The sequence below is a fragment of the Pan paniscus genome, chromosome 20 (genome assembly GCF_029289425.2).
Source record: "Pan paniscus chromosome 20, NHGRI_mPanPan1-v2.0_pri, whole genome shotgun sequence".
Classification (NCBI taxonomy): Eukaryota; Metazoa; Chordata; class Mammalia; order Primates; family Hominidae; genus Pan; species Pan paniscus.
Genome location: NC_073269.2, coordinates 59,029,068 through 59,047,661, shown reverse-complemented (window position 1 = coordinate 59,047,661; position 18,594 = coordinate 59,029,068). Strand labels below are relative to the sequence as shown.

The following is an 18,594-nucleotide window of genomic DNA, read 5'->3' as shown; positions in this document are numbered from 1 at the left end:
AGGCGGGCTGATCATCTGAGGTTGGGAGTTTGAGACCACTCTGGCCAACATAGTGAAATTTCATCTCTATGAAAAATACAAAAATTAGCCAAGCAAGGTGGTGTACACCTGCAATCCCAGCTACTCAGGAGGCTGAGGCACAAGAGTCACTTGAACCCAGGAAGCGGAGGTTGCAGTAAGCTGAGGTCACCCCACGGCACTTTGGCCTGTGCGACAGAGTGGGACTATCAGAAATAGAAAGAGAGAGAGAGAAAGATTTATTGTATGTAATTCACACTTATTGTAAAACTGAAAATAACAATGAATTATCAGTTTTATACCTACTTACATAAAATTACTTCATCTTTCAATTAGTATTGCTATTACTGTTTATGGTTATGGAGCAGAAGCTCAGTCTGTTTTAGTTGCAATACGAGAGGGTGGTGCCTCATTTTGTGCTATGACTCCACAGTGGATGAGTGGAGAAAATTAGTAAATATTGTGCAAAACCAAACAATTTATATGTTTCTGATAAGATTTAAAAATTCTGTATTCCTTGTCTAGAGGGCAAAGCAAAGACTAGATTCTGTGGAGTCACTTATGAGCAAAAAGAAGCTGACAGCTTCAAAACATGTATTGATTAAGGTAGAAGCATTCACCAGCCACCAACTGGGATTGTTTATTTATTTTTTTCCTTTTTGGTGAGGATTTCTGGGTTTGGAAAATATTATTTTGTCTTTAATTATATTTTTCCCAAGATATAAAAAATGGAGTAAAGAGTGTTTCTTCAATGATTTCTTGGATAATTGAGTACAGTTTGTATTTACTAGTTTAGATACACTAAATCCTCCATTGCTTCTTCAGGAGGGATTGCACAAAGACCTTTGTTACCAGGAGGGGTGTGGAGGTCCTTCAGTTTATCTTCCTGAAGGAAAGAATTCATCTAGGAGGCACACAGAAAGAGTTAAATCATTAAGTAACCTTTATTTAAAGACAGGAGGTCAAGAAGAGACAGAACTGGCTGCTGCAGAGAGTGAGTCAGCTGCTAGTGACTTAGGAGGAATTCCCCGCCGCCCTCCCCAGATGGAGTCTCCTGTAGCCCAGGCTGGAGTGCAGTGGCGCAATCTTTGCTCACTGCAGCCTCCGCCTCCTGGTTTCCAGTGATTCTCCTCCCTCAGCCTCCTGAGTAGCTGGGATTACAGGTGCGTGCCACCACGCCCGGCTAATTTTTTTGTATTTTTAGTAGAGACGGGGTTTCGCCATGTTGGTCAGGCTGGTCTCAAACTCCTGACCCGTGATCTGTCTGAGGATCCGCCCAAGGAAGTGCAGGGATTACAGGCCTGAGCCACCATGCCTGGCCTGGGAGGAATTTTTATGGGGGCTTTTAAATAAACAGTACACCCTGAAAGACAGAACAGGCTGGGCTGCTCAAATGAGTGAGTCTGTCTCACCAATGCTGGGGAGATGCTTCTTTTTGTTTGTTCATTTTTTGAGATGGAGTTCCCCTCTCGTTGCCCAGGCTGGAGTGCAATGGCACGATCTTGGCTCAACACAACCTCTGCCTCCCGGGTTCAAGCGATTCTCCTGCCTCAACCTCCCAAGTAGCTGGGATTACAGGCATGCGCCGCCACGCCCAGCTAATTTTGTATTTTTAGTAGAGACGGGGTTTCTCCATGTTGGTCAGGCTGGTCTCGAGCTCCCGACCTCAGGTGATCTGCCTGCCTCAGCCTCCCAAAGTGTTGGGATTACAGGCGTGAGCCACCACACCTGGCTGGGGAGATGCTTCTTATGAGAATTTTACATGATTATTCATGAAGGGGCCATGCAGGGGCGTTACTAGTAAGCATGTTTTGGGAAGTGGTCTGGGCACACATGTGCCGTGTCATTTGGATCTAAAGTCTAACAAGGAATTTCTGGTTAAAAAATAAAATCTCCACACAGGTGTGTGGGTTTTTTTTATTATTTTAATGAGCAAAATGGTATATTAGGTTGAATTATTAGGGAAGTATACATGCTTCTTAGTGGGGAATAGCTCCTACCTTGGTAACCTCTGGCTAGGCCTTGATAAGTTCCCTTCTGGAACAGAGGAATGCAGCCACAAGGCCAGGTGTAGCCAGTGTAGCCACGCTCCTCCTTTTGCTGACTCAGCGTGCAGCGTTTCCAAGGAGGCCATCAGCGGGCTGCATTCCTAAAGATTCCTTTCCCAGGGGCTTCCTTGCCTGCTCTTGTCTGGCTACCTGCCTACCCTAACAGTATTCCCCCTCAAGAGTTGGAGACCCTGAAAAGCTTTGGGCATAAGGACGTCGTGGGTCTTCTGTAACTACTTCCTGCTGACGTGGGACGAAGAAGTCATCAGGGTCTCCCTCTCTTGCTCTCTGTCAGGGAAGGAGCCCCTCCGTAGTTGCAGAATCTTTGCCCACTGGCATCCAAGGGGGAGATGTACTTGTAGGTGCTGGGACCTCCAAGGAAGATTGGATGATCCCTTTCCATTTTTAGGGGCTCTGTGTGAAATTGCCGTATCCTGGAAGAGACATACTTAATTAGTGAATTATAGAGACAAGGGCCAAAGAGGAGAAAGAAGGCTATAAGTGCAGCTGGTCCCAGTAAAGGGACAAACCATGTGAGGGAGGGGAGGGCAGACTTCACAGCCTCCCAAATGGACCCTGCTGAATCACCTTTTCCAAAGTCATGGAGCCACGTAGCCTCATCATAGATCTTTTTTATATCCTCCTCTATCGCCCCACTGTTATTGACATAAACGCAACAGGATTTATTGATCACTGCACAGACTCCACCCTGCTCTGCTAAGAGGTAATCTAAGGCCAATCTGTTGTCCATGACTACATTTGCTAGAGAATCTATGGAGGCCTTGAGTTTAGAGATGCTATCTCTGGTACTCTTAGCTATGTTTTCTATTTGTCTGGAGAGATTTCTGAGGGTGACATCATGATACGTGAACCCTCCCCATGGGGCGATCATTCCTATGGCCGCTCCCATCCCTGCCAGTATTAGACCCAGAGCTCTTTTCTGTCTGGGTTGGGTGGTGGTATAGATGGTCACACCTATCCCCTGTGGTCCCAAAAGTCCCACAGCACATTCTCCCGTATGTTGGATGTTATTAATGCAAGTGTAGAGGTTTGCCACAGGGGGGGTTGAATAAGTTATCTTAGGACTTCCATCAAAGGGCAGTTTATTTTTTTGTGGCCCACATAAAAATACATAGCCAGGAGGGGTACAGGCCCACCGGGGGATGTGGCTGTCGAACCACTTGTGTAACTGCGATTTCCACCCTGCTGGAAGAGTTTGATTGCATGTAGGGGATAGAGGCCCTCCCAGGGGAACAGTAGTTTTTGGCCATGTGGGGACAGTGTGTGCCTTGGGAAGCGAATATAGAACCCTCCATGTGATTAGCTCTTTTCCTTCCCAAGCTGCACAGCGGTTTTGGGGTGACTTGTCTCGATAATCGTTCATTTGTTTAGCTGGACACCAGTGAGTCAAGTTAGGGTGGCAGCCTGCTGGGGAGAAGCTCATGGGATGGATGGTGGGACTGGGGAATCCCTCCTCAGAGGTGTTCTTCCTGTCACAGTGTCCTTCAGGGCATGGACAACAGGTTTGGTTTAGAGAAGAACAGTTGTAGAAACAGAAAGAAGTTTTAGAGCTTTGATTGAGAGGTGGAGTGAGATCCAGGCAGGGGACTTGGTGCGCTGAGTTAGCAAGCGAAACCTGGAGCGGAACAGATTTATGTTGGCCTTCAGGGATTCCTGAACCAAATGTTAGGTTTAAAGAAAAATTTCTTACCAAAATATATTGGTAAGATGAGGACCTGGTGATGAAGTTGTGGCAGATCCAACAGTTGCTTAGATGGTTTCCCGAAGCAATTATTTTGGAAAAACTGACAAGGGAATTTTCATTCCACTGTGCCTATGAGAGTAGGGGCATGGGAAGGAGGGAAAGATAAAGGAAAAGGAATTTCTCTGTCATAGCTGATTCTCCCTTAAGCTTTGTGAAAGCAAAAGGAAAGTGCTGAAAATAGGAGAGACAAATAATGAAATGGTTCGATGGAGTGTTTAGTGAGAAATCAGGCTGTTATCAGGACTTCAGGTGGCCTTCAAGTGTGGGTCAAAATAAGGAGAAGAACCAATGCCACCGCAACCAAGATTCCCAGTACTGAGAGACCTTTTTTTGAGGTGAACAGAGAGAAGGCTTTACTTATCTTTTCACTTGAAGAGGAATTGGAAGCTCTCCAGTGGCTGGCTCATGAGACTACTCAGATGCTGATTCTGTTGTTGGTTCTTCGGGACCTTCTCACAGTTTTACTCAGGAGTGATGTATCCAACTAGAGATTACAGAAACTTTGACAGCTGTCGGGGTAGAAAGTAATAAAGGGGCCTTTCCATAAAGGAGAGACCCAGGCTAGTTGAGACCTGGGTGACCCATCTCTCCAGGTTTTGATGAGGACTTGTGACCCTGGCTAGTATAAGGGTTGATTACTGGAGGGGTCAGTGGCAGGCAGTACCTTTTGCTCAAACTCCTGGATGGCTTGTTGAAATTGGGCCAGTGATGTTATGTATTTGATTAATTGGGTAACTTCTGGATCTAACATTAGGTCTGCATGTAGGAAGGCGTAAGTAATATTAGGGGTGATGCTCAGAGCAGTGCTATGGACAGGAGTTCTAACCATGGTGAGGAGGTTTCCTGGCACACTTTGTTCAGGGTCCTTTTAATAGTTTGATTAGTGCTTTCTACCTTGCCAGACGAATGTGTTCTCCAGGAGTGCTAGGAGTACTTTATTTCTAGGGCTTTTGTCACTAATTAAAGGGTGCGTGAAATAAAAACTGGGCCGTTGTCACTTTGTAAACACAAACTAAACCCACACTGAGGGATGATTTTTTTTTTCTTTTTGTTTTTGAGACGGAGTCTCGCTCTGTCGCCCAGGCTGGAGTGCAGTGGCATAATCTCAGCTCACCACAAGCTCCGCCTCCCGGGTTCACACCATTCTTCTGCCTCAGCCTCCTGAGTAGCTGGGACTACAGGCGCCCACCACCACACCCACCTAATTTTTTCTATTTTTTAGTAGAGACAGGATTTCACTGTGTTAGCCAGGATGGTCTCAATTCCCTGACCTCGTGATCCGCCTGCCTCGGCCTCCCAAAGTGCTGAGATTACAGACGTGAGCCACCACGCCCGGCCGGGATGATTTTTTTTTTTTTTTTTTAAGTACCTTGGCTACTTCCTGGGCCTTTTCTGTTCTTGTAGGAAAGGCTTTAACCCACCCAATAAAGGTGTCCACAAACACCAGAAGGCATTTATAGGCTCTATAGGCTGGCAATTGAGTGAAATACATCCGTCAGTCTTTCCCTGGGTAAGCTTCCCGATGCTGAACTGGCTCAACTAAGCAGGACAGGGAGCTGCATTGGCTCTGGCCGGTTGTCCTGGGGCACAAGGAGGCAAGGCTATGCGTTTGAGGCCAACCTGGGCAACATTGAACAAAAAAAAAAATTTGGCTGGGCACGGTGGCTCATGCCTGTAATCCCAGCACTTTGGGAGGCCGAGGCAGGCGGATTACCTGAGGTTGGGAGTTCAAGACCAGTCTGACCAGCATGGAGAAACCCCATCTCTACTAAAAATACAAAAAAAAAAAAAATTTTTTTTTTGGTCTTTTTTTGGTGGCACCTGCCTGTAATCCCAGCTACTCAGGAGGCTGAGGCAGGAGAATCGCTTGAACTTGGGAGGCAGAGATTGCGATGAGCTGAGATCACGCCGTTGCACTCCAGCCTGGGTACTAAGAGTGAAACTTTGACTCAAAAAAAAAAAAAAACAAAAAAAGCAGGGCAGCGTAGGGCCCTGGGGGCTATTACAGGCACAGGATGCACAGGTGTTAAAGACCTGACAAATAGTCTAGTAGAGCCCTTTCCTGGAAAAGAGGTTTTTGCACATGTGCTGGAGATGATGTCTCCCAAAGTGACATGACTCATGGAGTGCTCTCACAAGTTTTTACTGGAGGGCCTAGGAAAGTGGAGAATTCCTCCCACTGTATACCACACCTCAGGTTCTCGGGTAGATTCATATTTGATAGCCCATTCCTTTTCCTCTTGGGTTTTTGTGGGTGGGTAAGGTGTTGGGTAAAGATGGGTTAAGGGCCATGAGGAGTTCCCTACAGGGTAGTGGTCCTGGCTGTTTGATCCACCCTCCTGTTTTGCTGGGCATTTTCTCCCTGGTCCTTTGGTGTCCCTGGCCATGGACTACAGCTATTTCCTGTGATAGGTGTACAGCTTAGAGCAGGGCCAGGATCTGTGGTCCACATTCCTTAGGGGTATCTTTTGCTGGTAAAAATCCCTGTTCCTTCCAGATGGCCACATGAGCATGGAGTCCTGAGAAGGCATATTTTGAATCTGTATAAATTGTAGCTTTTGGGTTTTTCCCTATTTCTATGGCTCTAGTTAAGGAAATGAGCTCTGCTAGCTGTGCCAACGTTCTTGGAGGAAGGGATTTGGCTTCTGTAATGTCAAATAGAGACACTATTGCATAACTGCATGTGTCACTCCATGTTGGATGAAACTGCCGCCATCAGAAAACCAGACTTAATCAGGGTTCAGTAGTGGAGAACCCTATAAATGTTTTCTACCAGCAGAATAGATTTCCTGTGTTGCAGGGAGAGTTACAGACTTTAACAGGCCATGTCTAAGGAATGGGTTAATGACAGGCTCAAGTCCTTCCGTTGCCTCTGGCCATAGCGAGTATTGTTTCTTATGAAAGAAGCGGAAGGTTTTCTTAGCTGGATTTTGACTGGGACTGCAGTTATTGCCCTTCCTAGTGTATCAAAGCCCATATCTCAGGGTTATTTGTGATTCCAGATCAAGATAATTCACCAATGTCATGGGTGAGTCTTCCAAAAAAAAAAAAGAAAGCCTTTCAGGGAAGTTCAGGTAAATGTGAAGCGTGCCCCTAGTTTGGAGAGTATATCCCTGCCCTAAAGACGTATGGGACATTCAGACATTATCAGGAACTCATGGGAAAAGATTAATTGGTCTTTTAACAATAAAGAAGGTGTAAATCTTAGGAAGAGATGCCATTTACCCTGATTACCTGACAGAGGAAAGTTGCCTAGAGAAGGGGGTCAGCACCGAGCAGGCTGCTCTCAAATCAAATAGAAAATGTATTGTCCTACCTGCTACATCCAGAGTTGCCCTGGGCTCCATCCCTTTGATGATGATGTCACATCTGGGAGCTGGCCAAGGCAGAGGGCACCCTCAGCTCAAAGCCGTCATTGGCTCAGGGGCCCTTTTGGCTCTCGGGACAGTTCTCTTTCCAGTACCTGAGCTTACGGCAGAGGGGACAGGCCGTGCAGGGCTTTTCCCCCTTTGGCCCATAGGGGCAGTTTGCCTTCCAATGGCCCGGCTTCCCGCACTGATAGCAGTTCCCTGGGAGGGTATCCTTAGGGCAACCTGGAGGGGGCTGGTGGACTTGCAAAGCAGCTAGTAATTGAGCCTGCCTCTCTTCTTTCTGTTTTTCCTTCCTCTCGGCCCTGTCCCTCTCATCCTGGTCTCGGTTATAAAACACTGAGGAAGCGAATCTGAGGATTTCTGACATGGGGGCTCTAGTTCCCAAAGCCAGCATTCGCAGTTTTCTCCTAATGTCTGGGGCAGCTTGTCTGAGGAAGTGATCCTTTAGGACTAGTTGTCCTTCTGGGGATCCCGGGTCTAGGTTGGTATGTTTGATAAGAGTTTCCTGGAGCCTTTCGAGAAAGGCCGTGGGATTCTCATGTGGCCCTTGGTCGATGGTTGCTAACTTATTATAATTGACAGGCTTGACTTGACTCCTTTTCATTCCCTCTATCAGACATAGGAGCATATGATTTCTGGCGCAGATTCCTGCCGGGGTATCGTAGTCCCAGTTGGGGTCCTGCAGGGGGACAGCTGTAGCTCCCACGGGGTAGTTGGCATCTGCCAAGTGTAGCTCATCCCCGCATTGACGCGCTGCCTCCCAAATGGTCTGTCTTTCTTCCAGAGACAGGGTTTGTCCTAGGAGGATGGCGACATCCTTCCAGGTTAGTTCAAAAGTGAGGGTTAATTTACGGAAGCCCTCCAGGAATTTTCCCGGATTCTCTGAGAATTTTCCCAGGCCTTCCTTAACTTGGGACAAGTCCTGCATGGAAAAGGGGACCTGGACTTGGACTGGTCCTATTGGTTGGCTCATCACTGGTAGCAGGCAGATTCCAGAGCGGGGGCCTGAGGGCCTAGTGTAGGTTGAGGCTGACCCATGAAGGCTAAGAGTGTGATACAAGGAGGAAGGAGCTGGGGGTGCTTGCTCTTTCTCTTTGGTCTCAGGAAGAGGAGGTTGAGGTGGGTTGACTAGGAAATCATTGAAGCCTCCTGGTTGAGGTCTCTGGAGTGGACGACTGAGGATAGCTAAAAGGGCAGGATCTATCTTGCAGCCTTTACAAAAATCGGGGTTTTCCCTCAAGATCATGAAGGTTTGCACATAAGGGACCTCTGACCATTTGCGCTGTTGTCGGCAGTAGACGTCAAGCTGGAGTATGGTATTAACATTTAAGCTTCCCCCCACTGGCCAGGCTTCCTGCCCTTTTAGTTCATATTTTGGCCAAACTGTATTGCAAAGAAAAACCAATCTTTTTCGTTTCAATGCCTGGGGATCAAACTTATCCCAGTTTCTAAGGATGCATCCGAGAGGGGAATCCCGGGATACGGAGCTCTGGTTACCCATCTGAAAGAGAAGACAGGAAAGAACATAGGATAGAGAAGGCATCTCTCCACCTATTGGGTGCCTCAGGAAGGTGAGGCATTCCACACCTTGGCCTAGGTGAAGTGTCCATGCCTCTATTTATAGGGATGACGGGTTCTTCACCCTGGGGCTCCAGAATTAGCTAGCCTTAGCATTTGCACCATCCATTGTCTCCCTGTATCTCATTTTGCTCAGAAGGGTTTCTTAGATTTCCTAGGATTGATGCCTAGGAGGGACGCCTTTCTCACCTCTGTGTTGGGCCAGGAAGCGTGTAAGAACGTCGGGCATGGGAGTAGTTCTCTTGTCTGTCATATTCCCAGTGACCTTGGTTCTGCAAGAAGTCCAGTAGTTCTGCCCCTGCTAAAGTCTGCAGAGAAGGGACTCCATGGTAAGGTCCCCTTAATGCATGATAATATTGGATTAATGCATACAGATGGTTAGAGGAATGGAGGTAAATTTGATATCTTCCCCTAGTCATAGTAGGTTCCTTGGGGATCATACAGAAAAAATGCTTAAACAGGCATGGAAGGCCCCTGGGGCTCAGAGTTAGTGGACTGGGCTGTTGATTCTGGTTTTTTACGTCCCTGATATGATCACATAAGCAGCAAGGGGAGCGCCGGGGGCATTTTCTGTCAGCTTTTTCAACATAATACAAAAAGCACCTGACTGCCGTACAGGTCTGTAACAATGGCTTGAGGAGGCGGATGAACTTCCCATTGACCCACAGGAAACCCCGGTTGTAAAGAGAAACTGGGGTCTGAGAAAGAGGCCTATAAATGACCATCCGGAGGAACCGGACAGCTCGCTTGAGGAGCCACAGAATGAGGCATTCTTGAAGAGTAGTCGGGCAGAGAAGGACCCGATAGTAAACGAGGGATGCCCGTAAGCGAGCATCCTGCCAGTGCCGGTCCCTGCAGTGAGAAAGGAGGCAACTGAAAGGACGAAGCTGGGTCTCATCTCTAGGGAAAAAATAAGTATAAACTTCCTCACAGGTGCGGGCAGGCCTCCGGCGATTGGCAGTGAAGCAAACGCAGCAGGTCCCAGACAAGCAGGACAGACAAGGCACTTGCACACGAAGGAGGAATTCAAGGAAGCCCGGCGACGAGGACAGGGACAGCAAAGAGTAAGCAGAGTGACCTGGGGGATTATTCACCGGTGGCGGCATATTGTGTCCAGGAGAATGAACTGCCATGAACAGCAAGTAGAAGAGCCGACTCAACACGGAATAGTAGTTTCACTTGAAGATATGAAGCTCCCCAGTCACTGCACAGCCAGGGTGGATTTTCTGCCGCCCTCACAAGCCTCCTGCAGGGAGGGTCACCGTGTCTCAGATCTACTCACTGTGGAGTTTAAATCCTCCCTCCTCTGCTTGTCACCCCTCAGGGTGAGCTGAGAAATCAGCCAGAGGGAGCAGAGTGACAGTGGCTGAAGGGAAATGGTACTGGGCAGTTGATAGTGAACAGAGCCCGAGAGGAAAAACCCCTCCCCTTAAAGCTGCAAGATCTGCATTAGGGCAGGAGGTTCTTCAGTGCAGAAAGAAGCAGAGGTCGTCAACCAGAGAATCTGGCACCAGCTTTTTGGCACTTACCCAGAAGAACAGTTCACAGGCCACCAGGGGAAAACACCAGATGTTACCAGGAGGGGCGTGGAAGTCCTCTGGTTCTTGGTTTCCTTGAATTCAGTCAAGAGACACGCAGAAAGAGTTAAGCAGGTAAGTGCCCTTTATCTAAAGGCGTAGGAGCTCGGAAAGAAGAGATACCCTGAACAGTGGAGCAGGGTGGGCTCCTCAAAAGAATGAGCCTGTCCCTACTAGTGTTGGGCAGAGCCTTTTTGTGAGAATCTGACATGATTATTCATGAAGGGGCTGTGCAGGGATGTTCCTAGTAAGCACGTTCCAGGAAGTCCTCTGATCAGGAAAGCCCTGTGACGGTCCATGCTGGTACACACGTCACATATCTCATTAGCATCTCAAATCTCCACCCAGGGATGTGTGTTTTAGTATCATTTTGAGCAGAAGGCTCTTCTAGGGTGGGTTATTGCAGAAGTACACATGGTTGTTAATGGGGAAAGTTCCCCATCTCGATTATGTCCAGCTGGCCCCTGATAAGTCCCCTTCTGGGCCAGAGAAGTGCAGCCACAAGGCCAGGTGGAGGCAATGTAGCCACTGATCTTTTCTTGCTGTCAGTGGGCAGCATCTTTAAGGAGACTCTCAGTGAGTTGCATTTCTTTTTTCTTTTTTTTTTTTGTTTTTTTTTTTTTTGAGACGGAGTCTCGCTCTATCACCCAGGCTGGAGTGCAGTGGCCCGATCTCAGCTCATTGCAAGCTCCGCCTCCCGGGTTCACGCCATTCTCCTGCCTCAGCCTCCTGAGTAGCTGGGACTACATGCGCCCACCACCAGGCCAGCTAAGTTTTTGTATTTTTAGTAGAGATGGAGTTTCACTGTGTTAGCCAGGATGGTCTTGATCTCCTGACCTTCGTGATCCACCTGTCTCGGCCTCCCAAAGTGCTGGGATTACAGGCATGAGCCACTGTGCCCGGCCAGTGAGTTGCATTTCTAAATATTCCTTTCCAAAGTGTCAGAGACATTTGAACCAGAGCAATTCCATCTGGAATAGGGGCTGGAGAAAATAAGCCTGAGACCTGCTGGGTTACATTCCCAGTAAGTGAAGGCATTCTTAGTCATAGGATGAAACAGGAGGCTGCTCTGACTATGGAGTAGCCATACTTTATTCCTTTACTCTCTTAATAAACTTGCTTTCACTTTACTGTATGGATTCACCTTGAATTCTTCCTTTGCGTGAGATCCAAGAACCCTCTCTTAGGTTCTGGATCAGGACCCCTTGCAGGTGACACAGAATCTCCTTACCTGCTCATGCCTCGCTATCTGCCTCCTGCAATACTTTCACCTGGTTTGTGGATAGAAAAACTTAATTATACTGAGTTCATCCACTTCTGTATGTTCTCTCTGTATAACCAATCTGAATGTAAATTCACCTTAAGCTTTTTCCCCCAGGTCACAGAAAAAAACAGAATTTTCACCTTCGTTGAGTTTATTCTCATCAACTTATTTCTCTGATAGAGAGAAAACTTCTATTAAGTGTCATCAGGGCTCCACTGGTATAAAAAGGGATGTCAAGAAAATTTAGATGAATTTGAGATGTGACATGAATCTGACATATAAATTAGTGCTAGTATTTTCTTTTCTTTTTTCTTTTTTTTTTTGGGGGGGGTGGGGAGGGAGTCTCACTCTGTCACTCAGGCTGGAGTGTAGTGGTGCAATCTCGGCACACCGTAACCTCTGCCTCCCAGGTTCAAGGGATTCTCCTGCCTTAGCCTCCCAAGTAGCTGGGATTATGGGCGCCCGCCAGCATGCCCAGCTAATTTTTTTTTTTTTTTTTTTAGTAGAGATGGGTTTCACCATGTTGGCCAGGCTGGTCTCAAACTCCGGACCTCAGGTGATTTACCCACCTCAGCCTCCCAAAGTGCTCCCAAAGGTGTGAGCCACCATGCCCGGCCTCTTTTTTCCGCTTTCGTTGCCCAAGCTGGAGTGCAGTGGCGCGATCTCGGCTCACTGCAACCTCCACCTCCTGGGTTCAAGCGATTCTTCTGCCTCAACCTCCCGAGTAACTGGGATTACAAGCATGCACGCCTGGCTAATTTTGTATTTTTAGTAGAGATGTTGGTCAGGCTGGTCTCAAACTCCCCACCTCAGGTGATCCACCCGCCTTAGCCTCCCAAAGTGCTGGGATTACAGGCGTGAGCCACTGCACCCGACCTAAGTGCTTGTATTTTCTTTCTTTCTTTTCTTTTTTCCCACATTTAGTTCTTTTATTTAATTTTCTAGTGGACAATTTACATATCTCCCTCACCCTGTTTTTTAAGTTAGTGTGACAATTTTCCATAATAAACTACTTAAAGGGAAGCTTTGGTCAAGAATGGAATGAAATCGCAAAAAAAAAAAAAAAAAAAAAAAAATTACTGCTTTAAAAAAACCAGCACTTTCACCAATTTTATATTCAAACAAAACCACACAGCATTGGCCTGATATGTGTTTTCAGTGTTTCCCTGGGTCTAGCTTCCTCGCCATCGTGCCACAGCACAGCTGCGGTTGGCCACAGTTTGTCATGCTAGATGGCGAAGGCTCACTCAGCTTCACATTATGCAGAGGACCTGGATGGAAGACTCGAGGGTCTCGAAATCCCAAATTGTCATGGCTCCATCAATGCCAGTAGTGCAAAATTTGCGACAACCTTGCTTGTCTACCTCATAAATAGAGACTTGAGTGATGCTATTCTGGTGCAGCCTCTCCAAGGCCACGTTGTGGTCCTCAGTCGTGGCCCTCTTGTCCATGTTGTGGAAGTGTTCTATGGCAGACATGTTGCGTTGGATGCTCTGTTTTGGAATGTCTAACTTGGAGATGAAGGTCAGGCAGCCGCGGTCATCATAATTAAAGAGCATTGGGTAGCAGTCATGGCCAGCAGCCACGACACTGTTCTCTGAGTCAAATGACACACTCAGGAGTGGTAGGAACTCTGTCTTCAGAATTGAGACCTGCACACTTTTTGAGGCATCAGCAACAGATAACGGTGCTGTCGTGGCTGACCCAGGCCAGGCGGCTCCCACTGGCAGAGAAGCTTACCCCGTGGACCCAGCCACCAGTGCCACTGCCACCAAACTCTGACATCAGCTGCCCAAAAGGCATCTTGGTGCCCCAGGGCATGCTGGCTGGCTTTTCATCCACTTCTTTAATGTAAGCAGAAAACACTCTGCATTTGAAGTCACATGATCCTGCTGCCAGCAAAACATTGTTGGGATGCCAATCCAAGCTGAGGACTGTGGAGTGAATTGGCTTTTTAATATGCTTGCTTACCCACCAGTCATTTTCAGACTCAAAGTAACAAACAGAAATGAGTCATGCTTCACTTCCCACAGCAAATTTGTTCTCTAGCAGGGACCACTTCACAAAAGTAGCTGCACGATTAATTCTAAGGATCACCAGGGTTGGCTTCCAGACACCATCTTTCTGACTCCAGACATAGGCATTGCGGTCTACCCCACAAGTGACGATGCGGTCGCTCTTGGGAGCCCAGTGAATGCCTGTGATATGTCCATTGTGCTCACTGAGTTCACGAGCTTTCACTCGCTGGCTCCCGTGCTTCTTATAGATGTGCGCTTCCTGATTATCAGGACTGAGGGCAATCTGGGTAAGATCCCTGTTCCAGGCACGACAGGTGATTGGCTCTAGTAAAAACTGATGCAGTGATGTCATTCTTAGTGTTTTCAAAGGAGAGAAAGCTGGGATCGGGGAAGTCCAGACGGGCTCAGAGCAGAGGATTTGCGGACTCTGGGCTGTCGACGTGAACCAGTGCTTGCATTTTCTAATTGTTACCAAAGAATTGATAAAACTGTGAGAGTGTGTTTTTCCATGGTCAGCAGGAAAATGGAAAAGGAAACACCATTTTTCTTTTTCTTTTTATTTTGGAGACAGAGTCTCGCTCTGTCACCCAGGTTGGAGTGCAGTGGTGCGATCTTGGCTCACTGCAACCTCTGCCTCCCAGGTAGGTTCAAGCAATTCTCCTGCCTCAGCCTCCCGATTAGCTGGGATTACAGGCTCACACCACCACGCCTGGCTAATTTTTTTGTATTTTTACTTGAGATAGGGTTTCACCATGTTGCTCAGGTTGGTCTCAAACTCCTGAGCTCAGGCAGTTCACCTGCCTCAGTCTCCCAAAGTACTAGGATTACAGGTGTGAGCCATCACGCCCAGCCCACTATTTTTCTTAATATATCTCTAGGTTTCTGTTCAATTTAACAGTTACACAGACCCCTGAATTTAGAGATTTAGAGCCATATCTTCCAATAATTACTAATGTCTCTTGTATGTGATAGGAATGAATAACACACAGCCAAAATGAACACTCAAGGCCCTTTCATTCCATTCAAAAACTGAGGTATGGGGCAACATCGCTATTGTTCCTATTTTTAGTTCTATTTTTCAAATTCTACACATGTATTATTATTTTTTCTCTTGGAGACGGAGTTTCGCTCTTGTTGCCTAGGCTGGAGTACAATGGTGCAATCTCAGCTCACAGTAACCTCCACCTCCTGGGTTCAAGCGATTCTCCTGCCTCAGCCTCCTGAGTAGCTGGGATTACAGGCATGCACCACCACACCTGGCTATTTTGTATTTTTTTAGTAGAGACGGAGTTTCTTCATATTGGTGAGGCTGGTCTCGCTCCTGATCCCAGGTGATCTGCCTGCCTCGGCCTCCCAAAGTGCTGGGATTACAGGTGTGAGCCACTGCGCCCGGCCTATATTTATTATTTTTTAAATTTTGTTTTATGTTACGTGTGGTGACAGTGTTGAAGTTTATTACAACCCTGTAAACCTAGTAAAGGGTTGAAGAAATAGCAAAGATTGAAGAAACCACCAGAGGAGCACATGTTCCCCAGGCCTCTTGAGGCCTCTAGGGCAAAAGCAAAACAAAAACAAAAACAAACAAACAAAAAAACAAATAAAACCCACCGGAAACCACTCCCCTGCCCAATCCCTTGTTTTTGTTTTCCCTAGAAACAGCTTACTTCAAAGCTTACCCTCTTTGTTTACATAAGAAAAAACTCCAAATTCCCACAGTTTGTCTCATCAAGGATTTCTCACTGATGGTGGAAACAATGCTTCTTAACTTACTCAAACCTTAGGCTTCCCTGTTTCTCCAAGCCCCTGACGGTTGGAGTATTCTTGGCCATTGAAATTCAGAACAACCTCTATTTCTCTCTCTCTCTCTTTTTTTTTTTTTTTTTTTTTTTTTGAGGCAGTTTCACTCTTGTTGCCCAGGCTGGAGTGCAATGGCATGATCTCGGCTCACTGCAACCTCTGCCTCCCAGATTCAGGTGATTCTCCTGCCTCAGCCTCCCGAGTACCTGGAATTACAGGCATGCGCCACTGTGCCTGGCTAATTTTGTATTTTTAGTAGAGACAGGGTTTCTCCATGTTGCTCAGGCTGGTCTCGAACTCCTGACCTCAGGTGATCCACCTGCCTTGGCCTCAAAGTGCTGCGATTACAGGCATGAGCCGCCGTGCCCGGCTAACAACCTCTATTTCTTAACCACATATGGGCACTGTGATTGAGAACAACTTCTCTTTGTTTGTTTGTTTTAGAGATGGAGTCTTGGCTTACTGCAAGCTCTGCCTCCCGGGTTGAAGTGATTCTCCTGCCTCAGACTCCCCAGTAGCTGGGATTACAGACATGTGCCACCACCCCCAGCTAATTTTTTTATTTTTAGTAGAGACAGGGTTTCACCATGTTGGCCAGGCTGGTCTTGAACTCCCATCCTCAAGTGATCCACCCACCTTGGTGTCCCAAAGTGCTAGGATTACAGGCATGAGCCATGGCGTCCAGCCCAACTTTGCCTTTTTAATGTCCCATCCCAAGAGTAAGCTGACCTTAGGATAAAATATTCACTGAATAGGTCACAGCAGATGCTTATCCACTGCCCTGTACCTGGCGCTTTCTAACCTTGCTTCCTTCTCCTTATAAAAGAGAAGCCCTTTTCTGTGCAACTCATACATTTGCAGATCTTGGGGTTGGAGCATTTTCCCTATTGCAATATACCTTTTGAATAAAATCTAACCAATGTCTAAATTTGTTTTTTGACAGTAGTAAACATTTTCTTTTTAGTTTTCTTTTTTTTTTTTTTTTTTTTTGAGACGGAGTCTCTCTGTTTCGCCCAGGCCAGAGTGCAGTGGTGCAATCTCGGCTCACTGCAAGCTCCGCCTCCCGGGTTCACACCATTATCTTGCCTCAGCCTCCTGAGTAGCTGGGACTACAGGTGCTCACCACCGCGCCCAGCTAATTTTTTGTATTTTTAGTAGAGATGGGGTTTCACCATGTTAGCCAGGATGGTCTCGATCTCCTGACCTTGTGATCCACCCACCTCAGCCTCCCAAAGTGCTGGGATTACAGGCATGAGCCACCGCGCCCGGCCCAGTAGTAAACATTTTCATTGTTCCGTCTGTGTTAGAATATGCACATGCTTTTTCCTGTGACACTGGCTATAATATAAACTCAATAGATGAAAGTAGTTTCAGGCGTGGTGGCTCATGCCTGTAATCCCAGCACGTTGGAAAGCAAAGGCGGCCAGATGGCTTGAGCCCAGGAGTCAGAAACCAACCTGGGCAACTTGGCGAAACCCATCTCTACTAAAAAATACAAAAATTAGCTGGGCGTGGTGGCACGCCCTGTAGTCCCAGCTACTAGGGAGGCTGAGGTGGGAGGATCACCTGAACCAGAAAGGTTGAGGCTGCAGTGAGCTGAGATGGCACCACTGCACTCCAGCCTGAGTGACAGAGTGAGACTCTGTTTCAAAAAACAAGTAGTTTCTACTTTAACTTTTTGGAAACATCTAATTACTTTGCATTTCTCTTATAATGATATTACAAGGATGTATATGTCAAAATCTTTCTGTGATTAAGAAAATCTTTTTTTTTTTTTTTTGAGATGGAGTTTCTCTCTTGTTGCCCAGGCTGGAGTGCAGTGGTGCTATCTCAGCTCACTGTAACCTCCGCCTCCCGGGTTCAAGTGATTCTCCTGCCTCAGCCTCCTGAGTAGCTGGGATTAGAGCCATGTGCCACCACACCCGGCTAATTCTGTATTTTTAGTAGAGACGGAGTTTCTCCATGTTGGTCAGGCTGGTCTTGAACTACTGACCTCAGGTGATCCGCCCGACTTGGCCTCCCAAAGTGCTGGGATTACAGGTGTGGGCCACCACACCCGGCAGGAAATATCCTTTTAAATTTCTTTTGAATCAGTATGTCCATGTTGCTTCCTTGACATTTCTAGAAGCAACGAAACTTTACATATACAAAATGGAATCATGACTTTCAGCTACAATCAGCTTCTTGTCTACCGTTCTGAGGTTAACAAAAACTGTCACAATCAATTCATTTTTTTTTTTTTTGCATGGAAGCATGGAAGTCCAGACTCAGTATTCTTTTTTGGCTACTTAGCAATATTGCATAATACAGAATTATAATGCTGTGACAGGAAAACATACTTCCATATTACATGTTAAGTTGGAGATTGCCATGGAATTATTGCCTGAAGAAATGAGGCTACTTGTAAAAATTTAATAATTGAGTTGTCCTTTCTTTTTTTTTTTTTTTTTTTGCTCTGTCTCCAGGCCAGAATGCAGTGATGTAATCTTGGCTCACTGCAACCTCCGCCTCCCAGGTTCAAGCGATTCTCCTGCCTCAGCCTCCTGAGTAGCTGGGACTAGAGTGCGCACCACCACATCCAGCTAATTTTTAGTGGAAACGGGGTTTCACCATGTTGGCCAGGATGGCCTCGACCTCTTGACCTCGTGATCCCCCTGCCTCTGCCTCCCAAAGTGCTGGGATTACAGGCGTGAGCCTGGCCGAGTTGTCCTTTCTTGAGAGTTCCTATGAAAGAAAATAACTTGCCTGCCATTTATCTTTAGAAATATTGCAAAATTATTTTTTCTCTAAGGGAAAATAAATCTAAATGACTTCTGAAGCGTATTTTATTGGCTTTGCTATCCACACGGGACAGAACATTGAGAAACAGAAAACAAAGAAAATATCTAAAATACGTTACAATTTTAAAATGAAATTTGTCTTATTACAGAATGCACATGGTGAATTTGAAATTACAATATATTTAGAAATTAATGACATAGCGATATTAGTGTTGATGAAAAGAGTCAAACTCTGTAAAATACTGGAAAAGATTTATTCTGAGCCAAATATAAGTGAGCTGGCCCATGACACAGTCCTCAGGAGGTCCTGAGAACATGGGCCAGAGGTGGTTGGGGGCACAGCTTGGTTTTGTACATTCTAGAGAGGCATGAAACATC

The 18,594-nt window shown here is 46.6% G+C and overlaps 3 protein-coding genes and 1 pseudogene across 4 annotated transcripts in view; 2 read left to right on the top strand and 2 right to left on the bottom strand.

The window, feature by feature from the left end:
- LOC100977156 (zinc finger protein 816) overlaps window positions 1–18,594 on the top strand; it is a 72,160-nt gene that overhangs the window by 19,897 nt on the left and 33,669 nt on the right. The window contains exon 1 of one of the 2 annotated variants that reach the window (XM_034944540.3): window positions 10,317–10,432. The exons of the other annotated variant lie outside the window; for it this stretch is intronic. The gene's annotated coding sequence lies outside the window, so the exon portion shown is untranslated. Of the gene's footprint in view, window positions 1–10,316; window positions 10,433–18,594 lie in introns of those variants that run through there. 2 annotated transcript variants of the gene reach the window in all.
- LOC100975466 (zinc finger protein 701) overlaps window positions 1–18,594 on the top strand; it is a 52,438-nt gene that overhangs the window by 20,059 nt on the left and 13,785 nt on the right. The window lies entirely within an intron of this gene.
- On the bottom strand, window positions 1,546–3,960 carry LOC112437892 (endogenous retrovirus group V member 1 Env polyprotein-like). The gene is given in 1 exon segment (XM_034944550.3): window positions 1,546–3,960. A coding segment is annotated over 1 exon segment (1,629 nt). The 3' UTR covers window positions 1,546–2,331.
- On the bottom strand, window positions 10,445–16,748 carry LOC129394768 (actin-related protein 2/3 complex subunit 1A-like; annotated as a pseudogene).